At 39.4% G+C, this 24,247-nt stretch overlaps 4 protein-coding genes across 6 annotated transcripts in view; 2 read left to right on the forward strand and 2 right to left on the reverse strand.

Annotated features, from left to right (window-relative positions):
• The window catches only part of LOC140932302 (uncharacterized), a 118,461-nt gene that overhangs the window by 37,568 nt on the left and 56,646 nt on the right, over positions 1–24,247 (reverse strand). The gene's annotated exons all lie outside the window — the stretch shown is intronic.
• LOC140929997 (uncharacterized) lies at positions 5,217–14,077 on the forward strand. Its single transcript, XM_073379663.1, has 10 exons — positions 5,217–5,482; positions 6,896–7,102; positions 8,151–8,289; positions 9,006–9,129; positions 10,128–10,176; positions 10,294–10,320; positions 10,718–10,870; positions 11,270–11,315; positions 11,481–11,552; positions 12,661–14,077. The coding sequence occupies exons 1-10, from the start codon at positions 5,217–5,219 to the stop codon at positions 13,726–13,728; spliced, it is 2,151 nt and encodes a 716-aa protein (XP_073235764.1). The 3' UTR covers positions 13,729–14,077.
• On the forward strand, positions 15,750–17,161 carry LOC140929748 (uncharacterized). Its single transcript, XM_073379462.1, has one exon. It carries the CDS (start codon positions 15,979–15,981, stop codon positions 16,651–16,653), a length of 675 nt encoding a protein of 224 aa, XP_073235563.1. The 5' UTR covers positions 15,750–15,978; the 3' UTR covers positions 16,654–17,161.
• Positions 21,623–24,247, reverse strand: part of LOC140931141 (uncharacterized) — a 32,557-nt gene continuing 29,932 nt past the window's right edge. For all 3 annotated transcript variants that reach the window (XM_073380891.1, XM_073380889.1, XM_073380890.1), the window contains one exon: positions 21,623–23,145. In XM_073380891.1, coding sequence (XP_073236992.1) covers positions 21,766–23,145 — 1,380 coding nt within the window. In that variant the 3' untranslated portion in view covers positions 21,623–21,765. The remainder of the gene's footprint in view (positions 23,146–24,247) is intronic.

Below are 24,247 nucleotides of genomic sequence, written 5' to 3' on the forward strand. Positions count from 1 at the left end.
CGTTTTAACTGGAACATACCCTGGTCAAAGCTGTCCATTTGGCCGTTAAAAAGTGCCTTATGCAAGCTTAGAATTTTTATGTACAGCTAAATCATTAAAAGGTTTTGAAAGTGAGTAAAATATATAGGAGTCATCACGTGGTTTACGGAGAACACAGTAGCTCAAGTAAGAACCTAGCTTGGAAATATTAATGTCATGCCTTATTGTTCATTCCTTAAGCTAAGAGCCCGGGGGTAAATCCAGATTTCAAGTGACGGGGATGATAGAAGGAATTTTTTGGGTTTGAAAATTTTGATTCTGGGATTTTTTGGTAGGAAAATTTGGTAAGTATTTTTTTGGGTGGCTTGATTTAGTAGGGATTTTTTGGGTATTCGAAACAATCTGAAAATTCCTGCATATCCCAGCTGTGTCGTTCTGCGAATAAAAACAACCAAGCTTGTTTTACTTTCTGGAAATTTTAAGGCTAGGAAATTTGGAATGGAATTTTTTTTTTTTTTTTTGGGGGGGGGGGGTTGATGAAAGCCATAGGGAATTTTTTGGATTTTGATTTTTGCTCTCATCTGAAGCACCCCCCCCCCCCTCCCCCTGGGGCTCAGAGACTGTGTTGGTAAGGCACTAAATGCATGAGACTTGGTTGTTTCACCTGTTAGGATTAATAAGGTTTGTCAAAAGTTCCTGTTCTAAGCATTTTTTCCTAATTATCACATTATATGTCAGTATGTACATCTTCTGCATAAACCAAGGTCAGGTATCCATCAGACATCAGGTATCCATCAGACATCACTAGATTTCCAACATGCATAATTAATGAATGTGAGAAGTTGATTACCCTAGCTGGGACAAGAGAGTTTTCAACCAGCGATACATATGCCTCCATTTCAGCTCAGCTGTCTTTCATTTCCAAATCCTTACTAGCAGAGAAGCCCTGTAAAATTAAACATGCCTGGGTTTAAGTGACATTTTTGGCTAATTGATTTATTGCAAAAGAACTACTTTGAAAGATTGATCCCTACAACAAACACCATGTGCCAAAAATACAGTATAAACCTGCATGCATGTACATTGGTGTATGAGAATCTTTTTTTTTTTTTTGGTCAGGCAAAATGTATAGGTTCTTGTATCTTGGGGTATTAAAGTGGCAAATTTCTGCCAGGAGGTTCTTAATCCATTATGTTTTTACACACAGGTTTTATTGTATTCCATGCAAGGTTCTGTTTTAGAAGGCCAAGACTAGCTGGGAAAGCAGCTGTCATGGGAAGACTCAGGTAGAGGTGCCCGTGTGAAATACCTCAATGGAATTCCATGGAAATCCATGGAAATCCATGGAAATCCATGGAAATCTATGGAAATCCATGGAAATCCATGGTATTCCACTGAACTTCAATGGAGTATCCATGGAATGCCATGGAGTTCCATGGAGTATCAATGGAATGCCATGGAGTTCCATGAAGTAGTGATGGAGTTCCATGGAATGCCATGAAATTCCAAGGAGTTTCCTTGGAGGTCCATGGAATTCCAGGGAATATTGTAGAGTTCCATGGAATGCCATGGGGTTCCCTGAAGTACTGATGCAGTTTCATGGAATGCTATAGTGTCCATGGAGTTCGATAGAATACCATGCAGTTTGTATGAGAAAATCCATAGAAATTCAGTATCAAGCAACTCATCAACTCATTAACCACATGTTCAAGTCTGCACTTTTTATTGGATAGAAAAATAGGAAACATTTGGAAGTTTTCTAAAAGCAAAATAGTGCAGTTAGTTTAAATTACACAGACAATGCAAAAGTATTATTCACCGACAGGCGACGCTGAAAGTCCCAGTGTAAGAAATTTTATTGCTAACTATAAAGAGGAATGTTTTGAGTGCTTCATAAAAAAATGATCCTGTTAAAAAAAATAAATATAGAAAATTGTTTTTTAGTAGGGCTGTCTGCCATTTATCTTTTAAAAGCAGTGTTGCATTTAAAATATGAGAAGATCACTGTTATTAACAACATGCAGTTGCTTCATTACATTGACACAGTGCTGCTATTCGTACAGGACCCTACACCGACGTGTATTTGCTATGACATACATTATTTTCAAAATTCATCCGCTCGATTGTCTCTGCTAGATTTAGAAGGGTGACTTTTCGGGTCCTTTTTATCGGTTTTAATATGTAGTTTTCATCTTTTTTGTTTATACAGATATGAATGTGGTCTTTCCTGCAAATTGCCTTTGGAATCCTTCGGAATAGTTACTAATTCTGGCAGAATTAGAAATCGAAGACTGTACTTCGATGGACTGCTTCGATGTATAAGAAGAAATATCATATTTAGAATTTTCATGCCTGCTACGTAAAAACTGTACAAGAGACTGATAAATTATAATTGTGGCTGACGCCGTTTTTCCCAAGGATTATAGGTAGGACTTTGCTATAACTAAATACCATAGTTCTGATTGAGGAAATAAGTAGCACTTCCCTTCTTCGTGGCATTAAATAAAGCCATGTTTAAGTCTTGCATACTCACGGTTTACGCATTCAAGTATTAGCTTATTTTTTTCTCTCAATTATGCATCTGTTCGCCTGTTACTTTTCTTAAACACCAGGCCAAGATTCCTTGCTTTATATTAAATCTAAATTTTTCATTTAAGCTACTTCAATATGATTGCTGCATTCTTAACTGCGATGTATATAGTCACAAGTAAACATTAATTTGTTTTAGCTACAGTATGTCAAATTTTCCACCAAAAGCATGTTAACTTTTGATTGATATCTTTAAAAGGGAGATTTATGCAGTCCTTTTATTGATTAAATAAATCGCAGTGGACCAAAAATTATCTGTTATGTGTTCCATTTGATTCACTGCGTATTTTAAATGTGTAATTTCTGTGAATTCCATGAAACTCCCTGGAGATCCATGGAATAATCGATGGAGTAGTTTCTATGGAATTGCATGGAACTTTTCCATGGAATTCCATGGAAAATGTCGATGCAGGAATTTCCATGGAAATTGGTGTCCTAATGTTTTCCATGGAATTCCATGGGAAATGTCCTAATCCTCCATGCAAATATTTTCCATGGAAATCTATGGAGAAATTTCCATGGAATTCCATAAAAATTGATGTCCTAATCCTCCATGGAATTCCATGGAGAATTTTCCATGGAAATCCATGGAATTCCATGGAGGTATTTCACACGGGTGGTGTGCTAGCAAATATCATCTTCTCAGGTGCAATGTAATCCCACCTGTTTGCCTCATTCCCTTTCAACTTACTTGCTTGCCCATGTGACAATTCTGAGGGACTGCTAAGAGCATTTTTATCTTAGGATTTTAGACTTTGATGAGCTAATCACAGTGGAAAAACAAAATCATTATCCCTACCTTTTCCCCAATGAGGTAATGCCACTAAAATCACTTATCAACTGCCTGTCAGCTCTTAGAAAAGGAACATTACCTACAATTACACAAAAGTATAATTAATTACATTGAACACTACACTTTAAATGGGAGTTAGAGATAATGAACGAATGATCACAAGGCTTTTAAGGCAAGTCTGGTAAGACTTGTTCACTGTCTTTTTTGAGCACCAAATGTTATTGTTTCCATAAAAATGAAACATCATGTGCAGAAAACAAGCATTGGACAAATTCCTTGTTTAAACAGAAACTGGATACCTTCAGGAGACATAAATTCAGCATTCCTTCTGCTTTTTACTTCATAGGCTAACCAACAGAATTTTAAGTACACCTGTGAAAATAAAATTTGACAGATGACCAGTTTCTGGTAAATATTTATTATTACAGTGAGGCAACAACACTCACCCTTAAATTATGGAGGTTTATTTAAAGGTAGCTAACAGGGATTGGCATATCACCATCTAAAAGATAGCCATTACATGCTGCTTTATTAAACTGTTAATGTAACATTTAAGTATAAAGAGGACATAGTGCAAAGTCTGAACGCCACACTGTCAGCAGAGGCTTCTTTTGTCTTCTTGATCAAGGAGGAGAAATTAGGGCAGGCTCTGCTTAAATCACGTCAAACCTTTAAGGTTGCCACAGCCTGCACTTCGATTCTGGACTAGTCATTCTTGTTTCCCATTGTCAAGCTAGTTTGTTTCAGAACAAGCATCTGTTTATTAATAAACCAATGGTCATTTACGAGCACACTGCTCTTACTCATGTGATGTGGTATTAATAGCTCACTTCGGAAAAGAGTGATAGCCTGGGACCGAAACTAGGTGCGTGCGCATTTATGGGATTTATTTGTGGCGGGGCGGGGGGGGGGGGGGGGGGGGGCGGAAGGCGCGAATGTAAACAAATATGGCGGAAAGCGAAGTGGAAAGTTTCAGCAGCGTTAAAACAGCTAAAGCTGGAGGAAGATAGCCTGTGTACAGACGTCCCCCCTCCCTCAGAAAAAATCGGGAGAAGAGTCTCTTCTCCCGAATTTTTTAGAGGGAGGGAGGACATCTGTACACAGGCTAAAGGAAGAAGATGTTCCTCGGGGTGATTTTACCTTGAGAAAAACCAGAAGAATGCACAGTGAAACAGCTTCAAATTAGCGTTCAGAAGAAAATGTACATATTTTGCTGATATTCTCGCTGGAAACGTCTTGCCTTTGGTATTCTACAAAATGCCAGCTAGGAGTTCCTCATCCTCGGAGACCCAGGGGCAGTCAGTCGTGTCGGGAGAAAAGGCGGGACGAAAGTTTTCATTACGGGCGAAAGAGCCCCTGGGTACAGACTCTCACCGGACCATTTCCAAAAATTCAGGCGGATGCCGGCTCCTGATTGGGCATCTCCATACAAAGCTTTATAAATTTGGGCAAAACGTTTTCCTGAACATCTCGCATATGAAATATCACACAGACCTTTTAAACTATTTATCTTCTTTCATTTCCCAGATTCTGGACTCTCTGTATTGAATGGTTTGGATTTTTATTTTTGATGACGTGACAGTGAAAACAGAGAATTTCTTGTCCGGGACAATACTTTTTGGTCAAGTATCACACTCTACTGAACTTGTATGTTGTGTTTGGATTGTCAACACTTTGAATTAATTGTGTGGATTGGTTCTTTCACTAATCTGCACATGAGCTCCAGCTGATATTTGCAAACTATAGAAAAGGAATTAAACTGTTCATTTCAGCAGACGTTCATGGGGCAATAATGTTTCGAATAATTGATATCACTAAAAAAACTCATTCAAGCTGTTGTTTTGATTTGAAAAATATGGCGATGGAATTTCCCACAGTGACTGCATCAAGTTCTTTTGCTAAAACGCATTGTGCTTCTTCGCAACAGCATTTCTATTCAGCTTGCCAAACAAAAAAGCTTACCGAGACATCTACCATCTCATGTACAGTTGGCGATATAAACGCTGTCAATATCGTTGCGGTAAAAACATTTGAAAAGAACGACGATGAGGAAGAAGAGGAATGTGTAAACTATGGAGTTGTAGACGAGTTCTACGACTTGAAAGAAGAAATTCTTTTGCGGTTAAACTTTAATTAAAGGTTGGAGAAATTTATATTTACGTACAGTATGATTTGCGTTTATTACCCGGGGGAATCTTACATGAAATAGACGGGGATGTTTGTCTCCCTTAGGGTGATCGGGAAAAAAGGGGACTTTATTTCCCAAGTAAATAAAGCTTAAGGTAACGAAATGCAACTTTACGAAAACGGAATGTCTTCATACGTTGTTGAAGACAGTATTCAATTTCAACATGTTTAGTAAAATTTAAATCCCTACAGCCCTTAATTGGTTCCGGGAAGTGGTCGCCTCATTTGGTACAGTCTGTTTTACTTTGGGGGACTTATATTAAAAGCCTGCGTCCTATCCCTATATTGGTTTCTCAGCTTCCTTTCAATTTGACGGCGCTTGGTTCTATTCATAGAGATATATTTTTAGCATAACTTTAAGTGATACCTGTATGGGAATGTGTAATGATTTGACTCTGCTGAACAACCAAAAGCTGTAGTTTCTATCCCTAAGGGACAGGACGATCATCCACGCCACTTTCATATGGGAATCCCCCGGGTGTTATACAGAACTGAGACCGGACACCATAAAAACGAAGACACAGGCGACAGTTGGATTGTATTTTTGTTCTAGGAACATTGTAACAAATTTTATCTTAAAAATGCTAATTACAGCGTAAACTAATCACGTCACTTGAATTTTGGACATAATTGAAATTAGTTTTCATATTTGTAAATCATCCTGAATGTCTGTCAACAAAACACCTGAAATTGTGTGATAAGCTTTCGTATCCTGAATTTAGACTTGATAATATTCAAAATAACGCCCATATTGATCAGATGATCTTTAATTATGCTATTGTGCCCAGAAAATGTATTAAATGTTTACGTGGCGTAGTCATTTGGCACGATAAGTTTACGTACGGTCCATCCCAGGCCCCTAGTGATCCGGTTCAGTGGAAAGACAGTTTCGGGTATCAATGAAAGTTTATCATCTTATATGATCTTATAAGCCTCGAAAGAGCAGCCTACGACTCTTACTCTCTTTCACTCGGCATTTGGTTAGCAGCAGTATGTAAAATTATTTCAACAAAAGAACGTTTCTACAAAGGGAAAAAAATAGTTCAACTCCCACCAACATGACGGCAGGTTTCATTTTCTTGGGGCCTTATTATGGCGAATGTGACCCGTTAAACCGCCGTAGTTAAAGAGACCTAAGTTATAAATAAAGAATTTTGTTAATTAACTTATAAATTTCGGTTTCTGTGCTTCGCCACATTAAGTAACAACGGCAAAATATGGGCCACTAGCGAAAGAGTCGAAATCGTTACAATGTTATATAAAGGTTGATAAATCCCAATAAGATAAGCGCTTTATTGAAAAAGGATTATACAGTAAGTTGTTTACGAAAATACATTTTTTCCCTAGAGGTGCTTATGGAATAGTTAAAAAGTGTATGCACAAAGAAAAAAGAAATGTTTACGCAGCAAAAATCATCAAGACTTCCAGCCACACTTTTAGGAAGACTGTTATGCGGGAGATTGAAGTCATGAGGGCGCTGGGACCACACAACAAACTTGTGGAGCTATTGGATGCGTATCAGACACCTTTTGAAATTGTAATGGTTTTGGAATTGTAAGTGTGCTTAATTTTATTACAGTATGTCTTGCCTTGCGTTTGTTTATAAATAAATTGGGAGTGAGAGCGTTGCTCAAATCTGAACAGGGCAAATGGTAAGAAAAATTGAGGACTTCGAATACAGTTCATCCCGGAATCGCGTTTACCATTTGTGAATTCCATTTACGAAAGACGGCCGCGAATGCCTGAAACTGATACCAAAAATGGCTTTGAACAAGTAGGACTCACTGGCCTTTTCAGATGTATCCTCGCCCCCGAAAATTCATGTTCCATTTGAATCCGAACCGGAATGTCCGGAATTTGTTCTGTGGTAAGAGCTCATTGTGTAGCTTTAAGAAAGTTTAGTATCTTTACGTTCAATTCAGTTTCCGTCTCGATCATTGGAGAACCCATAGGGTAACGTCTACGGCAAACGTGAGATTCAGATTGACAATTGCTCGAATTAGGAAATGAGGAGATGAAAACAGGCCAAAATATTCCTTATGAATGAAACAACAATTTTGTATAGGTATAAAGACAAGCAAACAAAAAGTAAAAGAAAAAGTTGGTCAAGTGGCACAAACAGAGAGGTTGCCTTAAACGTGATTTCATAGTCAGTGGAGGACATTTTTTATGAAAAGCAGAGAACATTAAAGAAAGAAAAAAACGGTGCTGAAGGTTTTGTTAGAAGAAACAAAAGTTTTTCTTAGAAGCTCTCTGACAGGCACAATCCTTTGTATTTTGCTTAAAAATTGGGAGCACATGTTTTACCTTTCTGGGAAACTGCCCACCTACCCCTCCCCTAAGCCGACATTAACACATACTTCTCACTTACGACAACATGTCGGCTGAGGGGAGGGGCAAGTTTTCAAGAAAGGTAAAATGATCCAAAAATTGTGACGGAATGAATAAATGCGGCGTTTTTATTGGGCAATATGATCTAAATGATAGGAGTGCCATTCAACGTTGTGCACCACGAAATTCCACGAAAACATAAAACCACCAAAGGAGTCTAACAGGCTTCATAACCATGATGATTCTAAATCTCTCTGTTGTTTCCGTACAGTGTCCCAGGTGGTGAATTATTTGAACGAATTGTTGCTGAAGAATACTTTATGGAAGACGATGCCGTAGATTACGTCAGACAAATCCTTGAAGCTTTACGATTCATGCACGAGAGGAATGTAGTTCATTTAGATCTTAAGGTGGGTGGAAGAGATTTTCTTTCCTACTGTCTGAGCAACCTTTTCGCTGGCGATGAACTTACTCTCGCTTTTTTCCTGCTATATCTCGAATCTTAGGCTCCATCCACACCTATCCGGACATTTCTGGAAACGGAGACTTTTTTTGTCCGTTTCAGCCTTCCTTTCAAACAAAAACGCCGTTTTCGGGCACCGAAAATGCAGGTTTTCAAATACGGCGCCCAGAGTGGAGGCTTTTGAAAACGCCAGCTTCTCGTTTACGTGAGCCTGACGGGCTAAAACGGGGTTTTTTGAATTCGATGAGGTCATACATACATACTACTAGCATGCGCATGCTCTGTAAGGGATGTTATCGTATTTCCATCGTTCTAGCGTTTTCATATGGACGGGCGAAAACGATTCAAATACGTCACGTGTGGACACATTTTTTTGAAAACGGAATAAAAAAATCTCCGTTTTTCAAACAATATCTGGATACACGTGGACACCCTAGCCCTGACGGGTTAGCATTAGAAACTTGCTTTTAGGGTCAACGTACTGAGCTGGTTTGGCTAATGAGTACTGGAGTCAAACCACTGTTGAAAAACGCTACGTAAACACGCAACTTTGCTTTTGCATAAAAAAGTAGAACGCCACGCCGCCATTTGGCATCTATTCAAAGCCATTATTACTCTGTCGTACAAGTGGAAAATTGAATTCATTGTCTTGTTCCTTGTCAGCCAGAAAACATTTTATGCGTCAGTATGGACTCCAACGACATAAAGCTTGTTGACTTTGGACTCGCCAGAAATCTTACCACTGAGGACGACATTAAATCTTCTTTTGGCACCCCAGATTTTGTAGGTAAGAAGGTTTTTAGAATAGAGGTATTACCTAACTGATAACTATCTAACTGTTGTAAATAACTACATAAAATTACTGTAGAACCCCGATAACTCGAACTCGGATAATTCGAACTCCCGCTAACTCTAAACAAGATCAATTTCCCTTGGATTTCACCCCATTTTCCTCTGAGAAATTTTTACTCGGTTAACTCCAATTAGGATAAGTCGAATTCCCCTCTAACTCGAAATAAATTTCTTTTCACTGAAATTTACCTCGATAACTCGAACTCTGGCTCTGGTAACTCCACTCGGATGCCATCCCATTAGCCCTTCTTGTTGTATAAGGGTAAAAACAATAAAACTAAAACTGGTCAGTGGTCAACACTACTGACAGCAATTTGATTTTAATTGGACAGGTGCAACGAACAGGTCACCTTTTATGATAAAAAAATGCCTACTCATGTTACCGTTTCTGAGGAAATAAGTTTAATTTGCACGGCACTATTCATTGGAGCGCTGAACTATCAGTAACCATCAATTTTTCACCTGGCAAATTGAATTTTGTATCGACCCTGATAATCGAACTCTCGCTAACTCATTTTTTTTCGTTTCCCTTACTGAAGAGTTCGAGTTACCGGAGTTCTACTGTAAATTGCACTAATAGACTCTGGTCCGTATACTTACTTTTGTGCACTATGAATGTACTTGTCACTTTCTAGATTATCCGTTGCAGCACCCATCGTTAGGTAACTAGTTAAGGAAAACCAAAAGCGCTAACGGATTATGCTAGAGACGATCAAGGAATAATATATCCACGAGCGCAGTCCATCGAGACAATGTAGACCATGACAGCATTTTAAGTAATCCCTTTTTTTATCACTACTTCACTCAAAGTAAACTCAAAGCAAAATAATTCGTTTGCAATCTCCTTCTGTTTGTTAATTGCGATAAAACCATTAGTAGTTTTCTGAAAGTTACTCAACTTTGTGCTGGTAAATTTCTGTCATCTTTCTTTAGCTCCTGAAGTTATTAGAATGAAACCTGTGTCAACTGCAAGTGACTTATGGTAAAGCAGTTTTTGTGTTTCCGTTATCTTTGGAGCTATCAATTTCCAGTTTTTTTGTGTTAATCTTATCCACGTGGCTCTTAAATGACACTTTCTTTTTCCCCTTTCTTTTTCCAGGAGCCTAGGCGTCGTCACATATGTCTTGTAAGTAGTATAATCGAATTGCTGGTTCAAATAAAATATATTTTAAATGTTTTGATAACTAGAGGTGTGTTAGGAATGTTGGATATTTTTTTAACGTGCCCGTCTTTCTTTTGGAGTCATGGGATTGCACACTATGGGGTTCGGTGTACAATGCTGCTGTTAACTCCTGTTCGTATTAATAGTGGATTTAAATTGTGTATGTCTCATTGAGTTCAAGCCGACGTTTATCAAACAGCGATCTAAAACCTTTGGTGCACACTGATTTTAATTGCATGTACCCATTGATTCGTAAGACAGCACAAGACTGAATTCCCCATCTTCATTTCGGGAGAATACTGTTGGGTGAATTTCCGTGTTAGAATTGACTGGGAATTGTGTTGGTTTTTATTTCCTGCAGATTAAGCGGCCTGATGCCATTCTCTGGAGACGATGACCATCAGACGCTTGTCAAAGTAGCTAAAGCTGACTGGGATTTTGATGATGAGTGTTTTGATGATTTATCTCACGATGCAATGGAATTTATTGAAGGACTTCTTGTAAAGGATCCAAGGCATGTTTTAATAAAAATGTCCTGTTCAAATTCGGGTATTTTGACTTATGACTTAAGCACCTTGACCAAACATGTTCAATGTGTTTTACCTTTACTACTAGTAATAGGAAATCGAAAAGATTCCCAGCATTGGTTTTGCTTTTGCTTTCTTTTTTCAAAAGTTTTCTTTCTAGAGCTATTTGTTTCTTGATGATGCATATTGGAACCTACTGCGACTACTGCAGATAGGTAATTTGGCATAAAGAGCCTCAACTATGTGTCTCACCTAATCCTCCTTACATGGAGTTAGTCAGGAGTAACCTATTCGTCGGATTCCCTCGAGCTTTAGAGAATTAGAATGCGGCATGAGTGAAGTAGCTTTCGGAAATATTGAAGTATTATCCACTGTTTCCTTTTCAGCAAGCGGTTAACAATAGAGGAGTGCTTTAAGCATTCGTGGATAAAGGTGTGTAAAAATCTATTACATCCCTCTTCAGTGGATCCCTATTTTTATAAGTTCATTTATTTATTTACTTATCACGTTTTTTAACGGACTGGTTGAGAACGATAGGTTTAGTTTTTCTTGCTGCAGCTGCCATTTCAGGATTTCTTTCTTTCTCGTTTCTACCAGGAAAACCATGAAACAGGAACGAAAATCAACACACAAAAGCATAAGGCGTTCATGGCGAAGAGAAGGTGGAAGGTAAGCAGACATTGCAGTCAATTGATCCTGTAGCCTGCGAATACAGCTGTCTCTCACCAGGAACGTTTCGCGGAAGGGACGTCTGCGCCCTCACGACAGCAATTCAAAAGTGATAATGTAAAGCAATGTTCAAATACGTTTAACATCTGGTAGTCATGGGGTTCCACTTACTATAGACTCTAACTTTCTCCTAGTCTATTATCTCAAAGTTTTGAGTTCTGCAAACGAGCGGCAGCAAATGTTAAGCTCAAACACGTCGTCTAAAGAAGAATACATTCCACGAATAATGACTTTATTGTAGTAGATTCATCGCTTTTACATTTAACCTGGCTTTGTAACCTTTTGTCTTTTGTCTGTCGTCCGTAAACAACAGTTTAACAGACTTTACGTCATCAGTATCGAATTTTTGTCCTTGAAGCGCAGACTTTCCTCTCTTGAAAAGGCGAAAGTGGCCAAGAACCTGCACGCAGGCTGTTGATCGTCCTTTTCATGACATCTTCGGAGGTCATCATTGAAGTTAAAATAAAATACAGAGTAGCGTTAGAAAGCTGGTTTACTAACTAAGAACAAACGCCACTGAATCGTAGCCAACAGTTACCAGCGTCGTACAAACGACTTATTGACGAGATCAAGCAAAACTGATTCCGAGAGAACGACTGGGGAACTGACAATTTGACAAACAATAGACGACTGTTTAACTGTGACGATAGACGGATCAAAATGCGCCAATTACTGATTACGAGTCTTCGTAGCCAATAACATCGCGGCTTAACTGACAGACTACCAATAACATCGCGACGTAGATGACCAATCAGATCAATAACCAGAGTATAATACCATCAAGTGACGTGATACAACTCACTTTGACTCTGAAGATGACTACCGCACAGGTTGTCGAAACATCAGTCACTGTCAACAACAACAGTCCTATTCAGGACTACGTTCAACCGGACGATCAAACTCAACCTACTTTAGAGTAGCGATACTTATGGCTTCATTACTCCATGAGTTGACCTGATTTGGCAGTAACTCGCGATATTTTTGGTCTTTATCATCTTGTATTGTGCACTCTAATCGTTAACCCTTAACGTTGTGACTTCATTTTCAGAAATCTGTACATGCTCTTTTGGCTGTTCGCCGCATGTCTCTGTCGCCTATTTCTGCCTCTAAGAGAAGACGTTCAATGGATCCATCTATATTAAAAACAACTTCAGAAAGCGAGGAAGATCAAACTGTGGACAGAAAGGTGTCAGCTCCACTTGATCCTTCGACATTACATATCTCGGAGCGTCGACGTGGAGATACTCGCAATTGTTGTTTTGATCTGAACATGGCAACTATACAAGCTTTGCAAGCAAAGGCAGACAAGGCGATGGGGAAAGACTTGTCACAAAAGGAGGAAAATAAGTACGAAAATGAAAGTGATTCAGAGGATGAATATCAAAATGAATACTCGGATAAAGATGATAACTGTACAGATAATGCCAATGAAAATGATATTTCCACATCCGAGTGCAATTCAACAAAACAAATGTTTTCAAATAACCAGAGACCGAGGGCAAACACGGTTTGCGGAGCCAGTCCATATGCCGAGTCTCCTTCTCAGCGTGCGGTGAGAAAAACATCGCAGATATTAATCAACGTTGGAAATACTTCAACAAATGATTTCAAACCAGTATCGTTTACTTTCAACACAGATGAAATGCAACGAAATATGCGACAAAGTCGTCAAACTACACCCGCAGGAAGTGAGAATCAATTGAATTCAAATAATAACCACGAATTTTCCAGTGAGTTTTCACTGAAACAAGAACATAACCACATTACTGAGCAGCAGAGATTAACTTCACAGATGGATGAATCCATCTTGGAAAATAGCCACCCCGAGGAAAACAAGCTTCCTAAAATTTGCGTGAATGACGAACTTATTTCCACAAGTCCTTCTCCTGTTTCGGTAAAATTAAACAACATTGAGAAACTTGACAGTGAGGGGTTGATTGGGAGAACAACCTCGCAACAGGCTTCATCAAGTTTAAACATTACTGATGTCAGTAAAATAACCGAGAGTGTCCAGTCCATCACGGTAAAACTGGATAACTTAAATGGTGTACAATTCACACCTGGTAACGTGACATGTAGCGTGCGTCGGTCTTCCACTGGTTCAGCACCGTGTTGACTTTGCAAATAGTAATTTGGGGAACTAGTTATTACAGAGAGGACGCCACGTAACCATGGTAGCAAAATTTGTGGAACTGAACACTTTTTTTACAGAGACTGCCATTTGCAGTGTCGAACGAGGGAAGAAAAGTGTAGGCTACCGTTTTGTTCCTGGGTGCAATCATACACAGGAAAGTCGTGCATGTCAAGTTTTTTCTTTTTTTACTGCGATATAAATTGCAAGACCATGGTTTGTTGAGATCCAGAAATTTTGCGACCATGGCAACGCCACGTGACGACTTCTCCTCTCTATTATCAAGACATTGCCATCTATCTTTTTAAAAAATAAAACTTTTGAAATACCAGTATACGATTGTGCAGATAGTTTGTTATCCACTCAACACCTCTGCTAAGCAGAAACACATACGAACACTACTTTTTTAGCCTCTCTCACGCGCAAACAAGGCCTCACGAGATGGCTGAACACAGTTTGACAGTTTGATAGGTTGTGGATCGTTGCCATTTATTAGAGGTGCAATTTAAGACTCGTTGAAAGTGTCAAGTCCAAATTTGGAGTCATTGTTATATTCCAAAATGTAGCTTTTCATACACAAAAACGCTGAACCTCCTGAAACTTTCGTAAATTTCCGCCATGGAGAGTGTGCTCGAAGTGTCGAGTTTCCGGTGACCATTTTAATTTCATCGAATAAGTGTGGAAGAACGCCAATCCAAGGCGAACTGATGAGGTATTCGTGGTACATATAAGGTCAAAACATAAACGTTTTGGACGGGGCCTATTGTTATACAGGAAGGAAACGGTTCCATTACTTTGAAATCTCTCTTTAAACTGTTTTTTCGCATGTATGTTTTGTATGCTTATATAAAAAGAAAGAAAAATCACTGACACTTATAATAACATGGCGTTCATGGCGACAAGAATGTTGCACGGTTCTTCATGGTGGTTTCAATATGATGGCGCGGGTAAAATGCAGCTCAGAACAGGGTTTTTTAAGCTCTGCACCAGAATCACCTATGTGAAGGATGTGCGGAGAGAAGGACAAAAGTGTAAGTCACCTAACAAGTGAGTGCAGCAAGTTAGCCCAACGTGAGTACAGGAGACGACATAACAATGTGGCGCGGTATGTACATTGGCAACTGTGTGGGCAGAACTGGAACGGGCAGATCAGTGATACAAACATACCCCAGAGCAAATGGTAGGAAATACAGGTTTTAAAGTTCTAAGGGATTTGAATGTATAGTGTGATAGGATGTAGAGGGCCGGAAATCATCTTCGTTGATAAGCGGGCAAAGAAGGCTAAGATCATAGACATCGCTATCCGTGGAGATGCACGAGTAAAAGACAAAGAACTGGAGAAAATAGAGAAGTCCCAGTTTCTTGAAAAAAGAAATAGGAAAGTTGTGGAAGGTGAAGTGAAGGTTGTGCCAATTGTGATTGAGGCATTGGGAGCTGTATCCGATATGTTTGAGAAACATAACGTTGCCATCGGACTTGAAGTGATCGAGAAAGCGTCTCTGTTGGGAACAGCTGGACTATTACGGAAATTTTTGGTCATTTAGGATCTGAAATGTAAGGACTCCTTTGGGTGCTCTAAGAATTTGTTGTTGCTTGGTCCCAAGGGTAATTTACCAGGCAACGTAAACCTTTTAAGCCTGAGATTCCACAATAATAATAATAATAATAATAATAATAATAACAATAATAATAATAATAATATCAGAGTTAAGAGATGTGGACAGAGCAGCTCGGAAGATCATAGTTGAGAACGGTGGCAAGCACCCAGCTAGCCTGACTTCTTTGTTATATCTACCGAGGGAGAAAGGGGGTAGAGGCCTGCGATCAGTCGAACACGAGTACAAGATCACTAAAATCAAATCGCTACTGAAATTGTATCAGAACCCGGACCAGACTGTGGAAGCAGTTAGAGAATTTGAAGAACACGCCATGGCATCAGGCTACCAGTCGCTCGTGAAGGAAGCAGCTTAGTACGCTGAAGAACTCAACATCACACTTCAGCTTGATACCCTAAATCCCGTGTGTGTTACAACAGGAGGAAAGGTGGTAACTGCAGCAAGAGCTGGGAATCTGTTGAAGCAATCTCAAGAGAAGCAGTTCTTGGAGATCGCTAAAGACAAAAAGTGGCAAGGAAAGTTATTCCGTATCAGATGGGAAGATGAGAGCCTAAGCATAACCAGCTGCTTTGCATGGTTAAAAGGTTGGGCTACATGCCCTACACATACCATCGCAGGCATGTATGAATTGTATGAGCAGTTGTTACCTACGAAGCTCTACACAAAGGAGAAGACGCAAACCTCCACCGACGGCGAAGTTCTATGCAGGTTATGTGAGAAGGTAGCTGAGAGCGTTGCACATGTTCTGGCTGGATGTTCTTCCCTGGCACAAACCAAGTACCTATACAGGCATAATGCAGCTTTGAAGATTCTGTTTTTTGAGCTCCTGCGAGAGCATGGGTTAATGGAAGAGGTTCCACCATGGTACTCACCGGTGATGCCAAAACCAGCCTACCAGAACACCACGAGTGAGGCGTTTTGGGATATTCCCATCTATGCAGAGCACCACGAAGTTAGAGCAAATCGGATCGACGCGCGACTTGTCAGCCACGAGAGGAAAGAAGTCTACACAATTGAAATGAGCTGCCCATGGATTGAGAGTAGAGCTAAGAAAGATGAGGAAAAGACACTCAAGTATGGGCCCATGATGTGGGAGCTGAAGCAGAGATACAATGGTTACAGGGTTGAACAGTACAACGTAATAATTGACGTACTGGGGGGTTACTCTAAACACCTAGAGAAGTCGGTGAGGAAGCTACTTGGAGCGAGAGCACGGAGCGTACTTGAGCGGATGCAGAAGTCGGTCATCTCAAACACTTTAAACATTGCCAGAACATTTAAGATAAATACTTAGTTAGGGCGCTATGGACTTCAGTTTGTAGGTTTTTGTTTTTTCTCTAGAAATCTAGAAACACAAGCTTGCTGACGTTTTTACTTAGATTTTTTAGAACATTAGAGTTTGATATTATTATAAATAAGTTTTTGTAGAGATAGGGAAGGTTTTACAGAGTATCAGAATTTAATAATATTCTAAATTGGCTTTTTTAGTAGAGAGATTTATATCACTATGTATAAGCTTTTAGTAGAGATAGCGAAAGTTTTACAGAGTATCAGAATTTAATAATATTCTAAATTGGCTTTTTAAGTAGAGAGATTCATATCACTATGTATTTTAGGATTGTATTAGGTTTCGTATCGACCTTTTTTTACTTCTAAGTATAGCTTCTCAAGTGGTGTAGGTTACGCTATGCGCCCTATACTACTCATAATGTGGACAGCATTCCAAAGTTTCATACTGCGACATAATAATAATAATAATAATAATAATAATAATAATAATAATAATAATAATAATAATAATAATAATAATAATAATAATAATAAACTAGAAAAGTGGTTAAGGGAAAATCCCTGTGCTACATTTTACATAATAATAATAACAATAATAATAATAATAATTCCTTTATTTACCCTCGGCAGTGTTTATAGCACTAATGCTCGTGGGGCCGAGCAAATGAATGAAACAAATAATTCAAAGCAAACATAACATGGTTAAAAATCCAAACTGGCCGGAGGCAATCCAGCTGGCTATTTACAAGCGTGTTCGAGGATTTGAACTCCGGACTGCCCTGAACAAATCCAGCTGGCAGTCAGAGCGGGACTTGACCTGGGGGCCTCCTAGTCCAGTAGCCGAGGTCGAAGAAGTGCCGTTTCGTTCAACCGGCCACGGGTCAGAAAACGTTTAATGCCGGATCTTGGTAGAACAAGACCAAAGACCGATTAATGCCTAATAATTTGCAAGGTCAGTCTGTGGTATAGGCTTTGAGTAAACGGCATGTTTTTCTTACGCACCCTTCAGTCAAGGATGAAAACGAAGTTGAAGGTTGAATCACCATTTATTTCGTAAATCTTCGATAACAATCTTCACAAATAGTAACTGGCCCACTGCTCAATATAACAAAGGAGTTTATCAAGCCCAGGTTGTTCAAAAGGTGGATAGCGCTACGCATTGGATAAATCACTATCCAGTGGATAACGCAATTAGCTTTCATAATACTTATCCATTGGATAGCGATTTATCAGGTGGATAGCGCTATCCAACTTTTGATCAACAGGGGCCAGGCGTATATTAGGTCGAGACTTATAGATCAAAAGCTATGAAAAATTTGTTGAGAAGCGTATAGACACCAACGCTGTAAGTTTTTGGGACCCTGTTCCAAGCCTAAACGTAAAGACATTTTAGTACAATTCCCAAGAAGGTGAATGGAACAACACTCACCCATAAAATTCCGAATAAACCTAAGAAGTGGGGAAAGTACATCTCCAGCCTTCAGAAGAAAGCAAACCTCTGCGACTTCTTGACAAAGTTAGTGTGCAAACCGGCGCAAAAAGAGCTAGCAGAGAGTAAATTACTGATCATTGGAGAAGGGCTTAAAGACGGAGTAAGATGTGTAAGCTCCACTAGAGGTCTCCTCTGTGATATTGCATGCCTTAAGTAGAACAAGGAGGAAGCAGACACAAGATTGATGCTTTATGCTAAGTATGCATCAACTGCAGAAAAAAAAATCGTCTTCCATTCCTCCGACACAAAAGTGCTTTTATTGAGTGCAGTTCATTTTGATCGTCTTGGCTGCGAGGAACTATGGCTTCGCTGTGGCGTGAAACTGATTGGCTACGAGTTATTCCTATACACCAAGTCTCCCGAGCATTGGGCCAAAAACGTTGTGACGCTCTTCCTATAAAAAGAATCAAATAACCAGATCTAGACGAGACGACAGCTACCTAGTCCACCTAGCCTACGGATAAAGACGCATTTCCGATCGCCGCTTTTCCCGTTATTTTCGGGTGGAGAGACGGGACGACCGGAAATACTTCTGTGTCCGCAGGGTAGAAGCCACAAAATGCGAAGCATTTATATGCGACCTCTACGTCTCCTCAAAGCGAACACCAAAAAACGCCGACGAGCTGAGATACTTCATGTTTTGCCAAATGAAAGAGAAAAGGAAAAGAAGTTCTTCCATCAACGTCTGAAAGTCTGCGACTGTGTATGACGTGTGCCAACCAACAGGCCTATGTATGGTGACATTCCGTTGATTAGTGTTATGCAAGATCTCGTTCTACCAGAGGGATATGGTTGGGAGGTGACAGATGGAAATTTAACAGCAGTGTTGATGACAAAGGAACTCACAACCTGCCAGTTTGAGAGATCAGAGTGCAGTACGAATCCTTAATGTAACACTGCAAATCTTTCCTTTAAAGAAGCATGTGTTTGCATGGGAGCGAGACTTGCAAAAATCCACATGGCAAATTTTTGTACAGCAGTGAATAAGAGGAAAGCGACTCAGATAAATGAATTTTTGAAAAACGGCATAAAGCAATAACGCAATAGATATTCAGGGTATATTTTAGTGGATACTTCTAATTCTTTTTTGCAAAATACATTTCTTAATTTCTTAACTCGAGCTACAGTAAATGTAAGACAAGTGTTAACAGCGTTTTTAATCCTACAACTACGCCTACAACTAGCTCAGTAGAGTAAGGCATGCAAAAATGTGAACGCTAGTTCTTCATCAGCCTCATCGTCAGTATATACTACGCCCAAGAGTATAAAGGGTAATGTAAGCTAATGTACAAAATACAGGCTTTCAAAACCATTGATAACAAAGTTGTTCTTGAAAAAAAAAATTATAAAAGCGCCTGGCCTAGAATTGGTCTCAAATCCCTTGAAACGCGAAGAAAACTAAGCCCCCTATGATGTACAAAATTATTCACGAACTCGTTGACTTGAATATATAGCGAGTTTGGCGTCGCTCGCTCGGAGGAACTGGAGGTGTATCGGTGAATAGTGCAGGATATTCATTAATTGAGTAGCCAATCAGAGCGCTCGAAAAACACTATCCACTGTTTTAATATGTACTAAACATAATCATTTGCAATTCTCCAAGAAAACACGAACAAGTAACAGTCATGAGTATAAATTCCAGACACCCTTTGGCTCTTAGACCGCCCTTAAATTCTCCTTTTTCCCGAGGACCTCTAGGGAGAGGAATCAGCTCCCAGCTGTGGTAGTGTTGTCCCCATTGCTTTCAGTGTTCAACGAGAAAGCGACTACATTTTTAAACAACAATTCAAACTAGCCTAGTCAATAATATGTCTTTTTATTTAATTTTTTAACAGTTAGTGTGATGCCTCGCCTGCTTTACTAACTTAATAAAGGTAAAGGTAAGGGTAAAAAGGCGATTTTCCTTTAGAGTTCGTCCTCATGCCAGTCAAGCGTGTCACGTGACTGCGTCAGCGTGACCGGTCACGTGACATTTTTGACTCCTAAAAATATAACAAATTCCTTTGTTATATTTAACAGTGGGTCAGGTACCATTTTTTAAAGATTTTTAGCAAAAAAATATGAAGTAAATGGTGATTCAGCCTTCAGCCTTGTTTTCATGCTGGACTTTAGGATGAGTGACAAAAACACGCCGTTTACTCAAAGCCTACACCACAAATTATTCACTCTTGTTTGCCTACTCCATGCCAGCGAGCCTGGTATAGGCCTGCTTGGATTATCATCATTATATTGTAATAGTGCTAAGAAATACCTTCCCGGTGTTTATTGTGATCTACTTTACACAACGAAATATTAGGCTTTAATCAGGAGGTCTTGTTCTACCATAACCCGGTATCAAACCTTTTCTGACCCGTGAATTGAAGGAAACAACAATTTTCCGACCTCGGCAACTGGACTACTTGCCAGATTGCAAATCCAGCGCTCTAACCACTCGGCCACGTTGCCTCCACGCGGCCTCCAGAAAGTAAATGTCAGCCCTGCATATCTCAGGGGATTATGTATCTATAATCTTCGTCGTAGGGATACTCACAACTTTTGCTTTGATTTGAACATTCCAAAATTCAAGCTTTACAAGCAAAGGCAGATAACGCCATGGGGAGAAACTCATCACAAAGAGGGGAAAGTGAACACGAAAATAAAAGAAATTCTGAGGATAAATACTTTAATGAAAGATGATAACTGTGCAGGTAATGCCGATGAAAATGATGTTCCCACATCCGAGTTCATTTCAACGAGACAGATGTTTTCTTCTAATCAGACGGCAAAATGGAACACAGTTGGCAGACAAAATGTAGAAAAACATGTTGGCAATGTCGTCAAACCACAACTTCTAGAAATGAAACTCAATTGGATTCATATTATAACTAGTAGTAAGTGCGTTTAAATGCATACCTTTACGTTCGGAATTACGGTCTTTTTCACATCCTGATGCCTTTCGCAAGGGCTAACCTTTTTTGAGTAATAAACAGTTTCCGAGAAAAATCCTTCGAAAAATGTAACGTTACATTTCGAAGGACTAGTTAACCTTACCGTTATTTTTGTCATTTTTTCTAACTCTACCTTACTCTAAGACACTTTTTTATTGTCCATTAATGCGTACAGTCTATAGCGCGTGTATTTATGGACAGTAAGTCTAGGCAGAATGTTCGCGCGTTTCACACGCGGGAATCTATACATTTCGCGCTCTTATGTCTTTATGACTCAGTAACGAGAGGGAATCCAACTGGTTTGAGCTCTAACTCTACTTTGACTGTAATAAAACTACTGTCAACAATTCATGAATACCCTAACAATTTTGAAAGTGGTTTCTCACGCCCGGTTCAAAGGTCGCAGCATATGTGCCGAATCTAATGTAAATGAGACTGTGAGAACAATAGATTTTCCTCATTAGCATTAAAGTCGGTACATGTCGATACGTCGGACGTTTGAACCTGGCCTTAGTTGCTACAGGTACGTAAGGTTCATACGAGTGCGAAGTAGATAAATGTACGGACTAATTTATTTAAAAATGGTTCTTAATGATAAGGCACCAATTCCTTGCTTAAACAGCGTCTAAACGTATTCTTCTAAGATTAAACTTTGACTATCTATAAGCAGCGAGTATATTGAAATAAAAAATAAAGTTTAAAGGTTCAATTCCCTGAAGGATTCTGGTAAATAGTATGTAGCCGGGAAACCGTAAGCTTCAATGAGTAAGTTTGCAAGTTCGGAGTCATCCTTTTTTTCTTTGGTTCTTTGCGAAGAAACCATCTTCGACTCGAGATACTCCTCAATCTCCAATTCTTCATTCAAGTGAGCTAACTCAGCAGCATTCTTTCCATCGGTTGTGACGATATTAACGTCAGCGTCGAGATCAACAAGTGTTTTCACGATTTTCAGATTACCATGGATCGCTGCCATGTGCAGGGGAGTGAACCCTTCAGCGTCCTGGGCGTTGACATTCACCCCGGACTTAACCAAAAGATCGATTATCTCCGGTTCGTTGTTTTTTTTGCTTGCAGTATGAAGAACGGTCACACCAGGTATTTCTTTAAACTTAAAGTCACCCTCCTTAAGTATCTTGTCAGTGGTGCCTTCTGGAGGATCCTTTCCCCACCCACCCCCAAGAACATCTCCAAAATCTGCCACGTGAAGACTGCCTCCATTCGTTCGCTTCAGAAATAAACCCAGTAAATGTTTCTTCACAAGGACACGGTGCCAAGCTGCTCTACCTCTGTCTTGCCCTCGAATTAGGTAAATTCTGTCGGCAGAGTTTTCCTTGTATCCAATAGTTACATCAGCCTCGTTTTCAATCAAAAGTTTGATGAGCTGCTTTTGTTTGTTCTTTATACCAAGAAAAAGAGGGGTTCTTCCTTCTTTGTTTCGAAGGTTGACGTTGCTTCCCTTTTGAACCAGAAGCTTGGTAATATCAAAAAATCCTTTGCTGACAGCTGTGTGCAGTGGTGAATTGCCATCAGCACTGGCGATATTAACATCAGCTCCATGATCCAAAAGCAAGTTCACTGCCATGAAGTTGTTCCAATGAGCACATAAGATCAAAGGTGTAACTTTGTCACCGGCTCTTTGAGCATTAACGTTAGCACCAAGGTCGATCAGGGTCTCAATAAACTCACCAGAAGATGAAAGACTTGCCCACAACAAAGGTGTGCGATTGCGCAATGCAGGAGTGTTTATATCCAGGCCATCATTTAATACAAGCTCTACTGCCTTCTCCGCATCATTACCGTGTCCACACTGGTGCAGCTCTGACAGTGTATTGACTTTATCCACTGTCTCTCGGTAAAGGCTTTCAATTTTGTGATGACCAGACCTTTTGGTTTCCAGATTTGCCAGAGTATCAGCAACTGCTGAAATTCCCATTTGTGTTTCAAGGTTATCGAGTAGTACAAACGCCTTGGAAACAACGTTATAGTTTTCTTCAAAGACCGCCGCCGTGAGCAAGTTAAATCCCGATCGAGTATCCACACGCAAGAATGCCTTCTCCGCAAGTGACTTTAAACTTAACTGCAAGCAAGAAGTTAAAACGAGTCAGTGTACTTACCTAGAATCTGAATCTAACTGAGGTGATAAAAATAAAGCACATACAATTTATCGTTCATCGAAATTCAGTAGTAGTAAAATGAAAATTGAACATTTAAAGAACACAACCGACGCGCTTGGGATACATCAACATCCATCGTCAGGTTACTAAAGTTCACAAAATTGTAATCATACATAAAGATAGCCAACAAAAGATGATAATTGCAAAAGGTGATCATTATAGAGCCGTAATTTTACTTGGAGCGTGAAACAGACACTAACAAATAGTGCGTAGTATTCTACTACCTATTTCAGGGTTCGAGTAAAATCACTCTGACTAACTAATTACAATTAATTATCATAGTTTTATGTAATTAACTTTGCTAATACAACTCAAAAGGTGGATGGAAATCAAGATAAATGACAGAGAACATAAAAATAAGAGTCTTCAAGTAAATTAAATCGTAATCACATTCAACATTATGATCCATAAAGTTAGTTATCAAACTTTATATAAGGTCACAATTATGTGAACTGGCGATGAATACCGATTCATCCGAAACACGTTGTATTCTTTAAATAATGCTTAAATTACCCCTTCATCCATACTGTACCTAAAATCGAGTAGAGTATCACATTGTAAATCTAGTTTCTTTCAGAAATTAGTCGGAGTGTGCACCGATTTATCCACTTTTTTGTGGTACTGATTTGTAAAGCAGCGCGCTGCTATCCTCCTTTTTTGGCTCCTGGAATGTCCTTGAAGGAACAATTTACACCCTCGAGCGCGCTCACTTGTCCAGATTTCTTGCTGTTAGTGCTCCTTTCTCGCAACGAGAGTTTTAAAAACCGACACAACAACCAGTAAATTTATTACTATTCACCCAGTAAACAAAAATCGAAAAAAAGGGCAATTATTACCTGCCACTCTAAAAGAATAACTTTCATGATAATGAAACAATAAATTCACTGAATGATATCTGCAAGTGCGTCATTTCTCTGGCCAGTTTGCTATTTTCAAACTCTTGATGGCTTCTATCCCTAATCATTTTACTTTACGTGTTGTAAATGTGTAAATGTAAATATCATA

This window comes from Porites lutea, chromosome 3, assembly GCF_958299795.1.
Source record: "Porites lutea chromosome 3, jaPorLute2.1, whole genome shotgun sequence".
Lineage (NCBI taxonomy): Eukaryota > Metazoa > Cnidaria > Anthozoa > Scleractinia > Poritidae > Porites > Porites lutea.